Genomic DNA, 15,108 nt, shown 5'->3' with positions numbered 1-15,108 from the left:
GCGGCACGTAGCAGCCTTTCTCTTTCTGAGCAGTTTGGAGCAATGGGAACAGCACTTCCATCACTGTAACTCATTGGCTAAGATCTTTGAAGTAACTGCAGGAGCAACGAACACCAGGAGGTGGTCAGGATAGCCAGCTGGAGCAAGGTGAGCCTTCTGGCAGTCAAGCCCATTAAATGGTGACACGATTCGCTTAGCTGACTAAGAGGCAGTGTCTGACGACTCTTCTCTTCTAGTTATGAGTGGGAGGAAAAAAAAAACGACAGCAGGGGCTTGTTTCTCCTTCCGTGGTATGACCAGGGTGTGTGCGTGTTAGCCTCTGTTTCAACACAGCACTTAACAATATGAAGATGTCTCACCAACGAGGCCAAAAATCCACCCTTAGCAGCTCACTTAGTTGAAGGATGAGAGGCACTCACTGCTGGGATGCGAACGGTGGCCAGATCAGAACGGCGATCGACAGCCTCCACTTTTCCCGTGAACTGGCGCCCATCATGCAACTTCACGGTCACGAGCCGACCATCGGCCACAACATGTGCATTGGTTAGAATAAGGCCATCGGGGCGCACCACAAAGCCAGAGCCATTGGACACAGCTATCTGCTGTTGTGTGAAGGGGTGCCTGCACAGACAAGATAATTGTGCAAGTACAGCACTGGTCTGAAAGCATCCTGGAATGCTGAGAATACTCCACTAAAGGGAGACCAACTAGCTGCATTCCCTTAAGCTGGATAAAATACAGGATTTGCGTTCCCCTACAGTGTCATCTGCTTTTTTCACTATCATTCATGTTCAGTGTGTCACCAACTTGATAATTTGTTGTCTGCTAGGAGAGCTGTATGCGATTTCCTTCAGCTGCACAAGATTGTTCCACGACAACTGTACCTTAAGAGTGCAGGTTCGATGATTTTGCTCGTCAAAATTTGTAGAGTAGCACATATACACTATATGACAGTCGTCAACAGTCTATTTACCGCAGGCAAACACTACCAATAAATTTCAGTTAGCGACTGTAACATACTTTAATGTGGAATTGACTCTTTTGTGTAAGCTCTGCAGATTGGTGGAGGATTTATGTGTAAGGTAACCTTCACTTAAGAAACATCTGCGCATTAAAGTCAGCAGCAAAGTAGACTAGTCTCGACTAACCTTAAAACGCCTTGTAGACACTTTGAAAAGTACAACTTTTTCTCCATTGCTGCATGATATCCAAAAAGTTGAAATAAATAAATCCACGGACAATACAAATGAGCCCTTCAATGAAAAAAACTTACCTTAAACATTAAGATTAGTCCTCTAGACACCCCTATTAAAAATAAGCATTCATGTTCAAAGCAAAAGCTTTTCGAATGCATAATTAATGCTCACCAACTAGCCCATCTCCCAGTCTTGTTTTATAAAGTAACCCATATTTTGTGTCATAAACACTGCACTTAATTATGATTAATTATGAAATTGTTATCACCTCAAATCACCCACAATGCACTCTTTTTATCCTCTAGAACTAAATATGGTCGAGAGCTAGAAAACTTTTATGATCTCGATGTAGTAATGACTTTGCAATCATTTCATCAGAACACTACTTAGATGTACAGTTCATTATAGTATTTCAAGCTCAATCAGATCTTTCTGCAACACCTAATTGGATTAAAAAGTATGTGTGCAGATAATATAAAGATGAGGGCAAGTTGATGTAATACATAAAGAAGAAGAATTAGAAGCTCAAGGCACTTCTGTCATGTAGGTTTTCAGAACAAACTATTTTTTTACTTAGTTTTAGTTTCATTTTACCACACGCAGTTCATTCACTTTTTGTTTCCACATGAAAAAAAACTTACAAAAAAAACAAAGTGATTCATTCCAGAGTAGTTAAGGCAGCTGACACACAGGACAGGAGTAATCATTTTATCCAACATGGCACAGAGGCAATCACCCGGCAAAGTCAAAGACCTGTGGTCCTTTCATGGCTGGCATAGCTGTGGAGCTATCTCTGCCCCATGGTCTACCCAGGAATCACCCGATGCAGCACATGTGAAGGACTCCTGTTACTGACGTCACGGTCCCCAAGCTATAAAAATGGCAGCTTGGGCTCACTTTTCGGTAGTGAAGTTTGAACTCGACTTTACTATCATAGCTCTGAACAACAAAGAAGCTAAGAATGTAGACTCAAGCAGTAGAGGAATGCACAAATTAAAGCTGTACAGATTTAATACCGTGTCACACAAGCATTGATAAACACATTCGAACTCGAATTTCACAAAGGAGGTTGAAGTGTGGCCACATGAGATGGGCATTGGGGAGAAGCAACACTTATCTTAGTGTAGTGTCCCGACTCCAAAGCACACCTTTGTTCCCGAGCGAGCCCACAGATATCTAAGCAGTTCACCGTACCGGCAGCCGTCTGGTTGTCGACTGCTCCATTTAACCCCAGCTCGTTACTAGCGAGTACCCTACCACACTCCGGGCATCCTACCGCACCCCGTGCATACGTCTTTGGGCCGACGACAACACCGGACATAAAACAGTGGCAATGAGGATGAGATTTGTACCTGCGCTATGCAATTCAGCCACCCGGATTCAGCAGCTCATCACGGTCATCGTGGTATGGACGCCTGCAGTTTTACTTTGAGGCTAACAACATCACTAATGCAGCAATGAAGAATGATTGATTGGTATGTGGGGTTTGACGTCCCAAAACCACCATATGATTATGAGAGGCGCCGTAGTGGAGGACTCCAGAAATTTCGACCGCCTGGGGTTCTTTAACGTGCACCCAAATCTGAGCACACGGGCCTACAAGATTTCCTCCTCCATCGGAAATGCAGCCACTGCAGCCGGGATTCGATCCCACGACCTACGGGTCAGCAGCCGAGCACCTTAGCCACTAGACCACCGCGGCGGGGCGCAGCAATGAAGAAAGCCAACCTGCTAATGCTTTACGGGGAGCAGACATACGACACAGTCTGCGCCCTGATTCAGCCACGCACTCCAGCAACCATAGACTACGATGACATCACAGCTGCGCTACAGAAGTACTATGGCCCAAGGCCATCGGATCTCTACAGCCGAGTCTATTTACAATGGCGAGACCAACTGGAAGGCAAAAAAGAGAGCAACTACGTAGCGGCTCTCAAAAAGCTTGCTGCTGACTGCAATTTTGGGACGTCAACCTTGACAATGACAACTTCAGCTACTGCGCAGGAGGGAGCATCTACTGCCACACCTGCTAACACCACTATACTCCCCTTGGACAACATGTTGTGTGACCGTTCTGTGTGCAGAGAGAGCGACGAAGACCTACAATAATGCCTGTTCACGGAGACAGGTCTCACCTTTGCCAAGGCATACGACATCATCCAGAAAGCAGAAAGTGCTGGTCGCCAGCAAAGAGATATTCGACGGAACGTCGAACCAATATATCACACCAATTAGCAGTCAGGCCATTCCATCACTACAGCTTATTCAAAAAGAAATACACAACGCTGTTGGCGAAGCGATGAGATGCACGATCCCCAGGTGTGCCGATTCAAGATCGCTATCTGCAACTTTTGCCAAAAACCGGGACATGCATCACCAAGTGCAAACAGCTCTGACCAAAGACTTCAGTACTACGGGTAAACAACCTTGAGGCACAAGAGGGCCATCTACAAGATTGCCTGACTTGTCAATGCAACCCCATCAAGAGCCTCTATTCTTGAATAAGAAAGACCAGACAAGCCGTAGCACACCCTGCACATTGATTTTGCTGGACTAATCAAAGGGTGTTCATTCCTGGTGATTGTAGACACATACACAAAGTGGCTTGAAGTAAAGCAAATGACCACAACATCCGCAACAATGATCAACACTTTTCGATCATTGTCTGCAACGTTCGCCCTACCACGCAAAGTAGTCTCGGACAACCGCACTTCATTTGTGTCTACGAAAATTCTCAAACTTACAGTGACAATGTCTCATCTGCTATATGACCTTCTTACCACCCGGCAACGAACGGACAAGCTGAGTGCTGCGTGGCAGAGCTTAAACATGCCCTTACAGACAATCAGACGGGAACAATGCAACGTCATAATGTGCACTTTCTCTTCGAGCAGCAGAACACTTCTCAACCCTGCTGACAGTAATTGTCCCGGAGCACTCATCAGAAACATCGTCGGGGAAAGAAAAGGTTCTGCGCAGCAGGAGAATTGAAACTGGACAACGCGTATATGCACGCCAGCTCAACTAAATACCCTACTGCTTTGAAGTGACGGCACTCGAATGCATAGGTTTGCAGTCATGGCTCATCGACATAGGCAGAAAAGCCACTCACCGCCACTTTAATCAGCTATGTCGTTCAGGTAATTTGCCAGAGGAGGCTCCCTTTCAAGCAAGCATCCCGACAGAAGCGTCATCCCACCTAGCCTGGCATCTCGCACCAAATGAATCGGCGCCGCCAACGGCTGGCCCAGAACGCAAGGAAAATGACACCCAGCAAGTTGAGGCTTCTCCGAACACACCCAAAATGTCCATGTGCCAACGGCGACCCCAGGACCACTTCCAAGCAAAAATGTAAGAGAGGAGATGTATTCCAACTCCCAAGTGCACTTATGTTCCCAAGCGGGCCCCAGAATATCCAAGCGTTTCACCGTACCTGCAGACGTCCGGTTGTCGACTGCTCCTCTTTACCCCCACTCTTTACTAGCGAGTAACCACTCCTTTCCAATGACAGTTCGGCTGCCACCTCCGAGTAGGAATAAAAACATTTTTTATCCCTTCCCAACTATATACTTTATAGGCTATCGTGCCCCACGTGTACGTCTTTGGGCCGACAGCACCACCAGACATAACACTTAGTAACCATATTCTGTATATGTGAAAGCTCATAATTTATCGAAATCAAAATGAAAAATTGGCTTTGGTTACAAAAACATGTAGAACGAAACTCTGACAACTGTGCTGGCAATACTGTATTTTGCGTTGATGCAAGTCTGCTGAACCATGTAGGCTGGTTGGTCAAAGAAAGGCACACTGCAAGGGGGCATCATCCGTGGGATTTATTAATATGTATATTATTAATATATGTATTAAGGCGTATAGATAGTTCCTAAGACACGCATTCCAAACAGATAATGCAAAGAGAAAAATTTGAATGTTGTTAAAATGCATTTACTTCATTGCCTACTGCAATTTCTGCTAGCTCTTTTTTTTTTTTTTTTGTCCCTGCAGCTTGCCCAAAATGAGAGCACTCCCATGGACATCAAGGGAGATTGTTGAACACCTTGTGCGTGTTCACTTGTGCGTGTTCTCTTTGTCCTGTCCTTGTCAATTCAGAGCTGCGCTTACATTTATGAACATGCTGCACTAACAAGGCCAACAAGCCAACCTTTCTATTGCTGAACTCCCTACACAAAATGTTTTAAAGTCGAACTCCGTTACAACGAACGCTGCTTCAACGAAATTTCCGCTACAACGAAAAATTCACGGTTCCCCGTCAGCAGTTCATAGGAGTCAATGCATAAATATTGCCACCTAGAGTTGTGAGCCGGCAAGCCCTAGCGAGCCGAGAAGGGCAAAGAGAACGAAGACGTGTGTGTTAGCGCTTCGTTTAAGGGGGGACGCGCCCTTTGAAAACCGAAAAATCGCGAAAAAGTAGATTTTTTGAAAACCACATACTCGGGCAGTATGACTCATAAACTGCCTCTACTGTAAATATCAATGTCTAATTCATCGCGAAAATACGTCAAATAAATTTTATAACATGCCGCGGCAGCCGGCAAGCGGCGAGCGAGCGCCAAAAATACCCCAACTTCGCGCGCTCGCCATTTCCCAACCGCTCGGCCGATCGCCGCCATCTTGATGTTGTTTTGCTCGCGAATTCTTGCGCTTTTTTTTTTTCGCCACCCGCGGCAGTGGCAGTGGCGCTCCGAGGCGGGAGTCACTCATGATTGGGGGGCTCGCAGAAGCTTTCCAATGTCCCGCTGCCTGGATGCGAAGCCGCGATTGGACAAAGCGCGCGCCTCTCAAGGGAATGGGGAAACGCGCGGCTCTTATTGGCTGCTGCGTGCGATGACGTAGCTGCTTCTCCGGCATGCGCCGGCTCGTCGTCTGCACCGGCGCTTGCAATGCCGGCGTTCTTTGTGTGCCCCGTTTGCCATCATTCCGATCGGTCGTCACACGTGCTCCTCTATCTTTCACTGTCTTGACGAGACGATCTTCTACCGTCTTCACGAGACGATCTTCTACCGTCTTTACGAGACGATCACTACCGTCCTCACGAGACGATCTTCCGCCGTGTTCACGGGACGCGGATTGTTGCGCTGACGGTCACGATGGGCATTTCGAAGTTCAAGACTCGGCACGCGTTCGGTTCAAGAAAGCGTCAGCTGAAGCTCGTACGCATGGCGAAGCTCACCTGCACGCCCACGCGCGGCGACAGTTGCACCGATGCTTCCGCTTCATCTTTTCAAGACGATTGCGTCGACGCTTCTAGCGACGAGACTTCTACACCATCGGCACAAGGATCCGTCGTGACGAGTGAGGCTGGTGTTTCGTGCTCAAGTGCGCCTGGTGTGTCGCGCTCGCCAACCGCATTGATTCCGGCCCCGAACAGTGAGACCGCGTCGTCGACTGTGCACTTCCAAACACGTTTTCGGACGTGCGAGGAGTTGGCGACGGCGGAGAGAGAACATGCTGCTGTGCAACGAAAGCTTGGCGCTATGCCAGCGACCGAGAGGAAGTTTCAAGCGATGATGCCTGAACCCGAAGCTGCCACCGCTACGACCGAAGGCGAGAGATATTTCCTCGTGCAAGGGGATGCCCTTAGCGACATGCTGTCCAAGACCCCGTGCCCGCGCTGCCTCGCGACCGGGATGAAAGTTCAAGGAGGCACCCAGCTTGGACTTGCCACGAAGCTTGAGCTGGTATGTCCACATTGTGGAATAGTTTCAAGTTCGTGGAGCTCTGCTCGTCAGAACGAGTCAAGGGCCTTCGACGTGAATATAAGAGCCATTACGGCCATGAAACAAATAGGGAAGGGACAGACAGCCCTCAACGACTTTTGGGCAACTATGAATGTTTCCCACCGTGGCCTGCACCACAGAACTTTCCAGAGGCACCTGAAGCAATTCAGAGAACCACAGCAACAGACCCTGGATAAATTCTATGAAGAATCGGCTTCTGCTGTGAAAAAGGTGTACAAGGAGATGGACCCATCTTTCTGCAAGGACATTACAGTGAACTATGATGGCACGTGGCATAAGCGTGGACATACATCTCACATTGGAGTTGGTGCAATCATCGAGTATCACACAGGCCTCATCTTGGATGCTGTAGTTTTATCGAATCAGTGTCTCGGCTGCCAGGTAGGACCGAAGCCTGAAGACGAGGGCTATGCAAGCTGGTTGAAGCACCATGTGTGCCAAAAAAACACTGATGCCAAGTCTGGGAGGATGGAGGTTGAAGCAGCTGTAACTCTGTTCTCACGTTCACTGTCCAAGCATAACCTCCGGTATACAACCATTGTATCTGATGGGGACAGCGCCACATTCTCTGCCCTTCAACAAGACAATGTTTATGGGCTAGTCCCTATTGTGAAAGAAGAATGCTTGAACCATGTCCGGAAGAGGATGGGCACAGCCCTACGTAATCTTGTGCAGAAAAGCGAACAGGCTCTGGGAGGGAAGGGCAGATTGACAAAAGCCCTTATTGATAAACTCACAGACTATTATGGCTGGGCACTGCGGAACAATTCAAACAATGTGGCTGCAATGCAGCGTGCAGTGATGGCGTCATATTATCACGTCACCTCAACTGACGAGGATCCTCACCATGACTTGTGCCCGGAAGGTGCAGACTCGTGGTGCCGTCATAATGCCTGCAAGGGGAATGGCGTGCCACCTCCAAAGCACAAATACAATCTTCCGGGCTACGTTGCAGAAACGCTGTTGCCAGTCTACCAGCGCCTTTCGCAGGCTTCTCTACTGCAACGCTGCCTGGGAGCAAAGACGCAAAATGCATCGAAGTCATTCTATTCTGTCCTATGGTCCTTGATGCCCAAGGAGCAACATGCATCATTGATTGCTGTCGAGACAGCACTGCATGACGCAGTTTTGTGGTATAATGCCGGCTGCTACAGGGCCACCCAAGAGTTGTCGTCATCAGTGGGACTCACACCTGGCCACCTAACCATTCAACGAGCTGCGGAGAAAGACTCTCTGCGTCTGAGAAAGGCTCAGAAACGGATGAATGAGAAGCAGGAAAAGCGGCAAAGAAAAAGAGAGCCTAAGGACACATCTAGCTACTCTGCAGGGTCATTTTAGACCATAATAAATGTTTGAAACTTTCGAAGTCAATTTTCTCAGAATGACTTTTTTGGCCAGTGAGGCTGCTTAGTCAGGTGATCTCTCTGGAACTGCTGGTCTGATTTCTATCAGGTTTTTTTTATTATGCACCTTAATAAATTGCCCAGGGCAAGACAAGCCCGCTTTTTCAATTTATTGTGTCTGTAATTTGTAATAATTAACTAAAACTTCATTGATGAGAGCCAAATTGTGAACACTAAATTCAGTGCTCTGCTAACATTTTTTGGCAAGGAAATTTAAAAAAAGGGCTCTGTCTTGCCCTAAAGCACCTATCCAGGAATCATCATAGTGAATTTCACAGTGCTAGCACATTTTTCAAATTCTCCAGACCCTGACTAAGGGACCCATGTGGACTACCCTGATAAATGGCTGTAACTTGGGAACCAGTGAACATAACTGCATGAAACTTTGTGGTTATTCAAATGGCTTTGCTATTAGTGTACCCTGAAAATTTCATTAAGATATCTCAACAAACAAAAAAGTTGCCCTTCGAAGGTAGCCTCCCCCCTTAAAGATACATGCTCATGTCTCATTGCACTGCTGTTCCTGTCTTGTCTTTACGGCTCTTGGTGCGTGACGAATTGGTGGAGGTGCTGGGTAATCTATGCACCGTACCCCTCCACATAGCAAGAACTCAAGCATCGAACCGGTGGTCACTCCTGTGCACCGCGCCAGCAGAAGAATCCGAGGGCAATCCCCCGAGTTTGGACTGCTCGCAAACAACATGGCAGCTCTGACCAGCCCTACTGACACCAACCCAAATGGTACGAACGGCACAACGCCGCTTCATTGCACCTTACTCACACCGCGAACGCCAAATCCCTTTCATGGCACTGCACTTGAGGATGTCGAAGATTGGCTTGTTCATTACGAGTTCGTTGACGTGCACAACCAGTAGGATGACGCAGACAAACTGGGGCACATCCATTTCAGTCTTTTGGATGGTGCACGTGTATGGTATGAGAACCGGGCAGGTATTCTTACATCATGGGAAGACTTCAAACACCGACTTCTTGGGACATATGCCAGCCCTGACCATCGGGAGAGAGCTGAGCGCGATCTGCAGTCCCGCATACAACTGCTGAACGAAGGGGTTGCGATGTATGTTGAGGACATGACGCGTCTTTTACACCGAGCTGACCCCTGCATGCCAGAAGAAAAGAATTGATTGATTGATATGTGGGGTTTAACGTCCCAAAACCACTATATGATTATGAGAGACGCCGTAGTGGAGGGCTCCGGAAATTTAGACCACCTGGGGTTCTTTAACGTGCACCCAAATCTGAGCACACGGGCCTACAACATTTCCGCCTCCATCGGAAATGCAGAAGAAAAGAAGGTACGGTACCTCATGTGTGGGGTGAAAGAGCAGCTTTTCAGTGGGCTTGTGCGCAGTCCACCCAAGACTGTGTCAGAATTTCTCATAGAAGCCATCACCATCGAAAGCACTCTTAGGCACCGGGCCCCGTCATACAAATGGCACGTCAACGCTTCAACTACGGACTACTTGGGAGCTTTCGGTGGCCAAATAAACTTCTTCCGAAAGCTCATACGTTCAGTCATCCGCGAAGAACTCTAAAAGCTGTCAGTGTCCTCGCAGCGCACTATCTCCTCGTTGTCCAGCGTTGTCCGAGATGAAGTCCAGCATGCCTTAAGAGAACCGCCTTTTATGCGGGATTATCAACCACCCAGTGACTTCCCCCCCCATGTCGTGTGCTCAAACTTTGCAGCAACCTGTTACATCTACAATTCTGCATCCCACCATGGCCACAGCCATGCTGCAGATGGACCAAGCGGTGCCATATTACAGCGCGCCTCGCCTGATCTCGGGGAAATCAGACGTCTGCGTGCGCCAGATCGACGTCCTCTCTGCTTCCACTGTGGCAAAGCTGGCCATCTGTACCGACACTGTTCTTACAGACAACTTGGACTACGCAGATTTTCGACGAACTCACTGCCGCCCAGGTTCAGTCAGCGGCCCCCTGAAATTGAAGAGTATGTGGCTCAGCAGTACGGAACTTCGTCATCCTTGCACCAGTCACGCTCCCCGTCACTGCGGCGATTTTCTCCTAATCACCATACCTATTCGAGTGTGGCGCAGGGTCGGTCACCCAGTCGACGCCGGGAAAACTAACCACAGTGACCTTCGGGGGCGAGGCCGCTCATACTGGACAAGCTCAAGGCCTCCTACCGACGCTTCCGCAAACTGACAGTACCCCGACGACGACACCAGCTGGTTCCGCAAAGATTTATTAGACATTCCAGTGCTGCTCGACGGTCGCAAAGTCAGTGCTTTAGTTGACACGGGTGCAGATTTTTCTATAATAAGTGAAAAAGAGGCTGCTCTCCTGAAGAAAGTGACAATGCCTTGGAACCTCAGGCCGATTCGTACTGCTGGTGGGCACATCGTCACGCCACTCGGCGTTTGCACAGCATGAATACAGATTCGTGGTTCTACCTTTGTTGTCAGCTTGAGCGTTTTCCATGCCTGTGGTGGTGTGTATAAATGCTTTTCCCAGAAGAGAGCCACAAGGAACGAGCGGGAAAGAGTCCTTGGCTGGGCGTCATTGACAGTGGCCTGGAAGGCGGCACCACACTACGACACTTCGGGCAACCTGTGCAGCTGGTCACCCTAAAGTCAAATCTCCCACCGGTGGACAAGCTGTTGTGAATGGCGCCAGAGCTGACAAGGGAACGGCGCTCTTTGGATCTTTAAACAAGTAGCCGACCGGCCGGCTGCCTATGACCGCCAGGCATTGTCTCCCCTAGCCGGAGGGTGAGACGTCGCGTCGCCACGACGCCATAAGCCGTTCGAGGGGGGACAACAAATACAGCATCTTCCTTGGAAGAGACCGCGGTGGCCGCCGCAAATCACCTCGCTAATTAAGCGAGCAGGCGAACCCTTTGATGTATGCTGTCATGAGCTTGGGACCCCTTGACCAGCGGCACACACACGACGAGGAGGAGCCCCGCTGGAACCACCTTAGATTGCAGTGATCACGGCTCAATGTTGGGCGTTCCCGTGGGCCGTTGTGATGAGTGGAGTGCGCGTTCAAAGTGCGCGCTTTTGGAAAGTGCACATTACAAAAACAGAAGAGAACAGAGTGCACGCACGGTGCTGCCTAGACAACGACGATGACGACGACAGTGAAGACGTCGCATGCATGAGGACACATGGCACCCCATGAACAAAATAAAAGATAAGGTAACCAATGATCATAGACCACGGAGATTTCAAGGCCCAATGGCTGGGTACCACAAAAGTACAGAATCTTCAATCGGGACAAGACAAGTGGGCCAGAGCGGAAGGAGAAGCCTGAGCAGAGCAGATCAAGGAGAGTTCGAAGAAGACAGGGCAAGCGGAAGGTCGTCACCGGACCGGGCGCTGAAGATGGGCCGTCGTGCGTCGGACCCGAGCCTGCAGGACTTCAACCGGCCGGGGCCTCCTGCCGTCATGTTCCTGCTCGAGAGGACTGTGGCCATCTGGTCCTGAACTTCTACCCAGGGCCTGCGGACTTTGGTTCCAACAGGCGAGCAACAGTCGTCAGGCTACGGGCCCCAGCTTTGCGCCCAGGTGCTTGGCCAGGTTGACCATGGTTCTCTGACGCGTCGCCACCTGCCTGCGTTCTCTCGTCACCGACGGGTCCACACTTCTAAAGCCAGAGCCACCACGTTCCGGTCTGGTTTCTCGACGTGTCATGAGCAGCCAGCGTTCCTTCATCCCCGTCCTGCCCGCGTCCTGAAGCCGGAATCATCGCGTTCTGGTTTGCTCATCGACGCCGGAATTCAGTGTGTGGGTGAGACCGAACAGATATCTTGCCCTACTCCACTGCTCAGCCCCATTCGGGCGTTAGATTCAATTGAACACTTTGAACTTCTTTGTTGAGTGTTGATAGATGGATTTCGCCGTGTCCAGTTAACTGTTTATTAGTTGTTTCGTTTTATGGGGGATTTTCGTGTTTTTAATTTTGAATTAAACTTCTTGTTTGAGTTTTGGTACAAACGGCTTTGTCCCTTCATTAAGTCTCTCGTAGGTTTAAACCTTAGAGAGCTCTTCTTACTAAACATCTAAAAGAACCTTGCTTGACAGCCGTGCATGCCCGTCTCCCTCGCCAGTTGTGTGTGATATGCGATTGGACAGTACCATCTGAACGTGTTCCCTGATATAGGGATCTGGGGAGCACATACCCTTTATAATGAGCAACTCGGCTCATTTGAAGGAGCGCCACGTAAAGGAACGCCAGATTCGAAAGCTCGCCATGTAAGAAAGAGCTCGTCATGTACGAGAGCTCACCTTTTATATAATGTAAATAAACCCTCTTCAAGTCTATCTTCCCCCTGCCTCGACAACTTCATTCCGTACCTCCGGTGCCTGCAAACCCCAGTCGAAACAACTGGTTGGCAGCGGTGGCATACGACTCAGCGATGGAGAACGACATGAAACCGGAGGTCAGCCGATGAGGACCTTCAAACGGCATGGCGGATTCGCGAGAAAAGGCCGTTGTCTTCTCTGACTGGCTTGAATCGCATGCGTCTGAGCGGCCGGAAAGTAAGGAAAAGAAAAGTGCAATCTACACGGTCGCGGTCTAACGATGAACTGATCGGCAATCATCAGGATAGTGCACCCAAAAGAGCTAACAAGCATGTGGGTGCTGATGAGCATCGATGGTGGGCGTAAAACTCCGTAGACGGCACCAAGAAGCGTGCAAAACAGAGAAAGCGTCCTAAAAACAGGCAGATGAAAATCGTGATGCGTTTGAGGAATGTATTCAAATGGCGGAGCGAAATTGCGAGAAAGTTGTCGTATCGCAAACGTCCGAGCGGCCGAGGACCAAGGAAAGAGAAGCGCATTGTGTGCGTAAGTGGTCAGAGGAAAAGGGACGCTTCCGTTGCTGTCACGGCGCATTGGACGGGGTGCGGAACACAAAGGTCGGTGGGGTTTGCGAAGTAGCAGGAAGGGACGACGGCAAGTCTGCTTCGAGGAACGTGGCGGGGTTAGGTAGCAAGGCGATTCACTTATACATGTGTTGCACACACTGCTTGTCGAGAAGATCATTCCGGGCGCGACCACCACGAGTTCGACTTAAAGTTGTTGAGAATAGCTGTTAGCTTGTCAAAATTATTTACTCAGGACTGTTAAAAGAAGTGTTTTGTTTGCCTACTTTAGTGATTTTGTACATAACTCATTTGAACATTGTTTTCGTTAGCACTCTATCGTTTCGGTAGCCTATATGCGTTGTATATATATCTATCGGAAGGATAGTGATACGCATTAGAGCGAGTTGTTGGGCTTAATTAACAGATGAGCTCCTTTAGAATGGGGTGACGGCAGCTGACGGAAAAAAGATTATGGCGTTTCCGTTGCGTGTAATGCGTAGACACAGGGAAATATCCTCCTGTTAGTGTACCACTAGTTCAATAATGGCTACGTTGCAGTTGAGATCGAAGCCGTAGAGAAGAGTCTAGCACCTATGAGGGTAACGGCAGGTCCAAAATGAACTGAGTTTGACAACTGCGAATGTTGCTACGCTAAGAGAGGAAGCCGACGAAGGCCACAATAAGTACAACGTGGTGCTGTGCCAGGGCAAATCTAGCGAAACAGTTAAGATAGTTTTAGAACATCTGGCACAGGCACAGGGAGGCTGTCCCGACGGTCAATCTTGCGTGCAGGGTCCAGAGAGAATTCGGCCCGCTAGGTAAGAACACCATCTTTGGAAGAGCAGAGTGTACAGAAGATGCGAGCGAGAGGCTCAGAAATGACCCCTAGAGTAAGCGTAGACGGAAGCGGCGTCGTAAAGCAAAGGATACGATAAAGAGCACAGCCGGCTTGAAGAAACTTGGTAAATGTTAAGAAGGCAGTTTACAGAATTAGGCATTTCTCATCGGCGCCGGAGTTGCTTTGTATGCGTCCGAGCCACCGGACAAAACGAAAAAAGTAAAAGCACGTTGGCTAAAAAGGCAAACGGAAGGAAGAGCCCCGTCAGCCTTTCGTCGCTCTATCGACCGCATGTTTGATGGGCCGTGGTAGTGCAAGGTCCGTGGCTCGCTAATAGTAACTGAGCGAGGGTAAGAACTCTGGTTGCCAGCGATGAGCTTTGCGGGGGTCAGAGGCGAAGCGAATGCGTTTTGCCGTTGTTCCATTTCCCGTTCGCCCAGAAAGACCCACAGGACGTGACACCACGCGTTCGTCTGAAAAGGGAGTAGACAGCCGTAGGCTTTTGACGAAGGTCACTAGTGGATTTGTTTTGTTTTGAAGTTTGAATTTGACAGTTTAAGTTTGTTTTGGGTTTTAGAAAGTGTCCTGCAAGTATGTCGGCTACTAGACAGTGTCTAGGTAACCCATTTTCGGTTTTGTCCATTTCTTGGGCGTTGTAAGTTTTGCTAAGGTAAATGTTGTGCGATTGCCTGAACGACATGCATAAGAGCCTGCGTCATGGTAGATACGTTTAATTGAGCAGGGCGACGTCATGAACTAAGTAGACTGAGCGCAGAGACGCAAAGATATTCCATGCGAGTTTTTCGGGTTTCATGCGAAAGTTTCTTTTGTTAATGTAATGTTTTGTTCGCATGTGTCCGGTGTGGATATCCGTATGAAAAGTTAGTTCGAAAGTTGATGTGTAGCTTTTATAAAGATGGTAACCGCAAGGCAGAATTAGTAGTTCATCCCCGCAGGTGCAGCAAGACAGTTGTTTCTTCGTCAGCTCTGGGGGAACTGACGACTAGCTTTGGCGGCACAAAATCTTGGGAACTAAAAGATAGCGTGAAGCCAA

The 15,108-nt window shown here is 48.9% G+C and overlaps 2 protein-coding genes across 4 annotated transcripts in view; one reads left to right on the top strand and one right to left on the bottom strand.

The window, feature by feature from the left end:
- HtrA2 (HTRA2-related serine protease) overlaps positions 1-15,108 on the bottom strand; it is a 123,494-nt gene that overhangs the window by 90,529 nt on the left and 17,857 nt on the right. For all 3 annotated transcript variants that reach the window (XM_075880861.1, XM_037413036.2, XM_037413035.2), the window contains exon 3: positions 420-621. In XM_075880861.1, coding sequence (XP_075736976.1) covers positions 420-621 — 202 coding nt within the window. The remainder of the gene's footprint in view (positions 1-419; positions 622-15,108) is intronic.
- Positions 6,188-8,324, top strand: LOC142776701 (uncharacterized). Its single transcript, XM_075880860.1, has one exon. The coding sequence runs from the start codon at positions 6,308-6,310 to the stop codon at positions 8,294-8,296; it is 1,989 nt and encodes a 662-aa protein (XP_075736975.1). The 5' UTR covers positions 6,188-6,307; the 3' UTR covers positions 8,297-8,324.

The sequence above is a fragment of the Rhipicephalus microplus genome, chromosome X, assembly GCF_043290135.1.
Source record: "Rhipicephalus microplus isolate Deutch F79 chromosome X, USDA_Rmic, whole genome shotgun sequence".
In the NCBI taxonomy this organism is placed as follows: Eukaryota; Metazoa; Arthropoda; class Arachnida; order Ixodida; family Ixodidae; genus Rhipicephalus; species Rhipicephalus microplus.
This window is presented reverse-complemented; position numbering and strand designations above follow the sequence as displayed.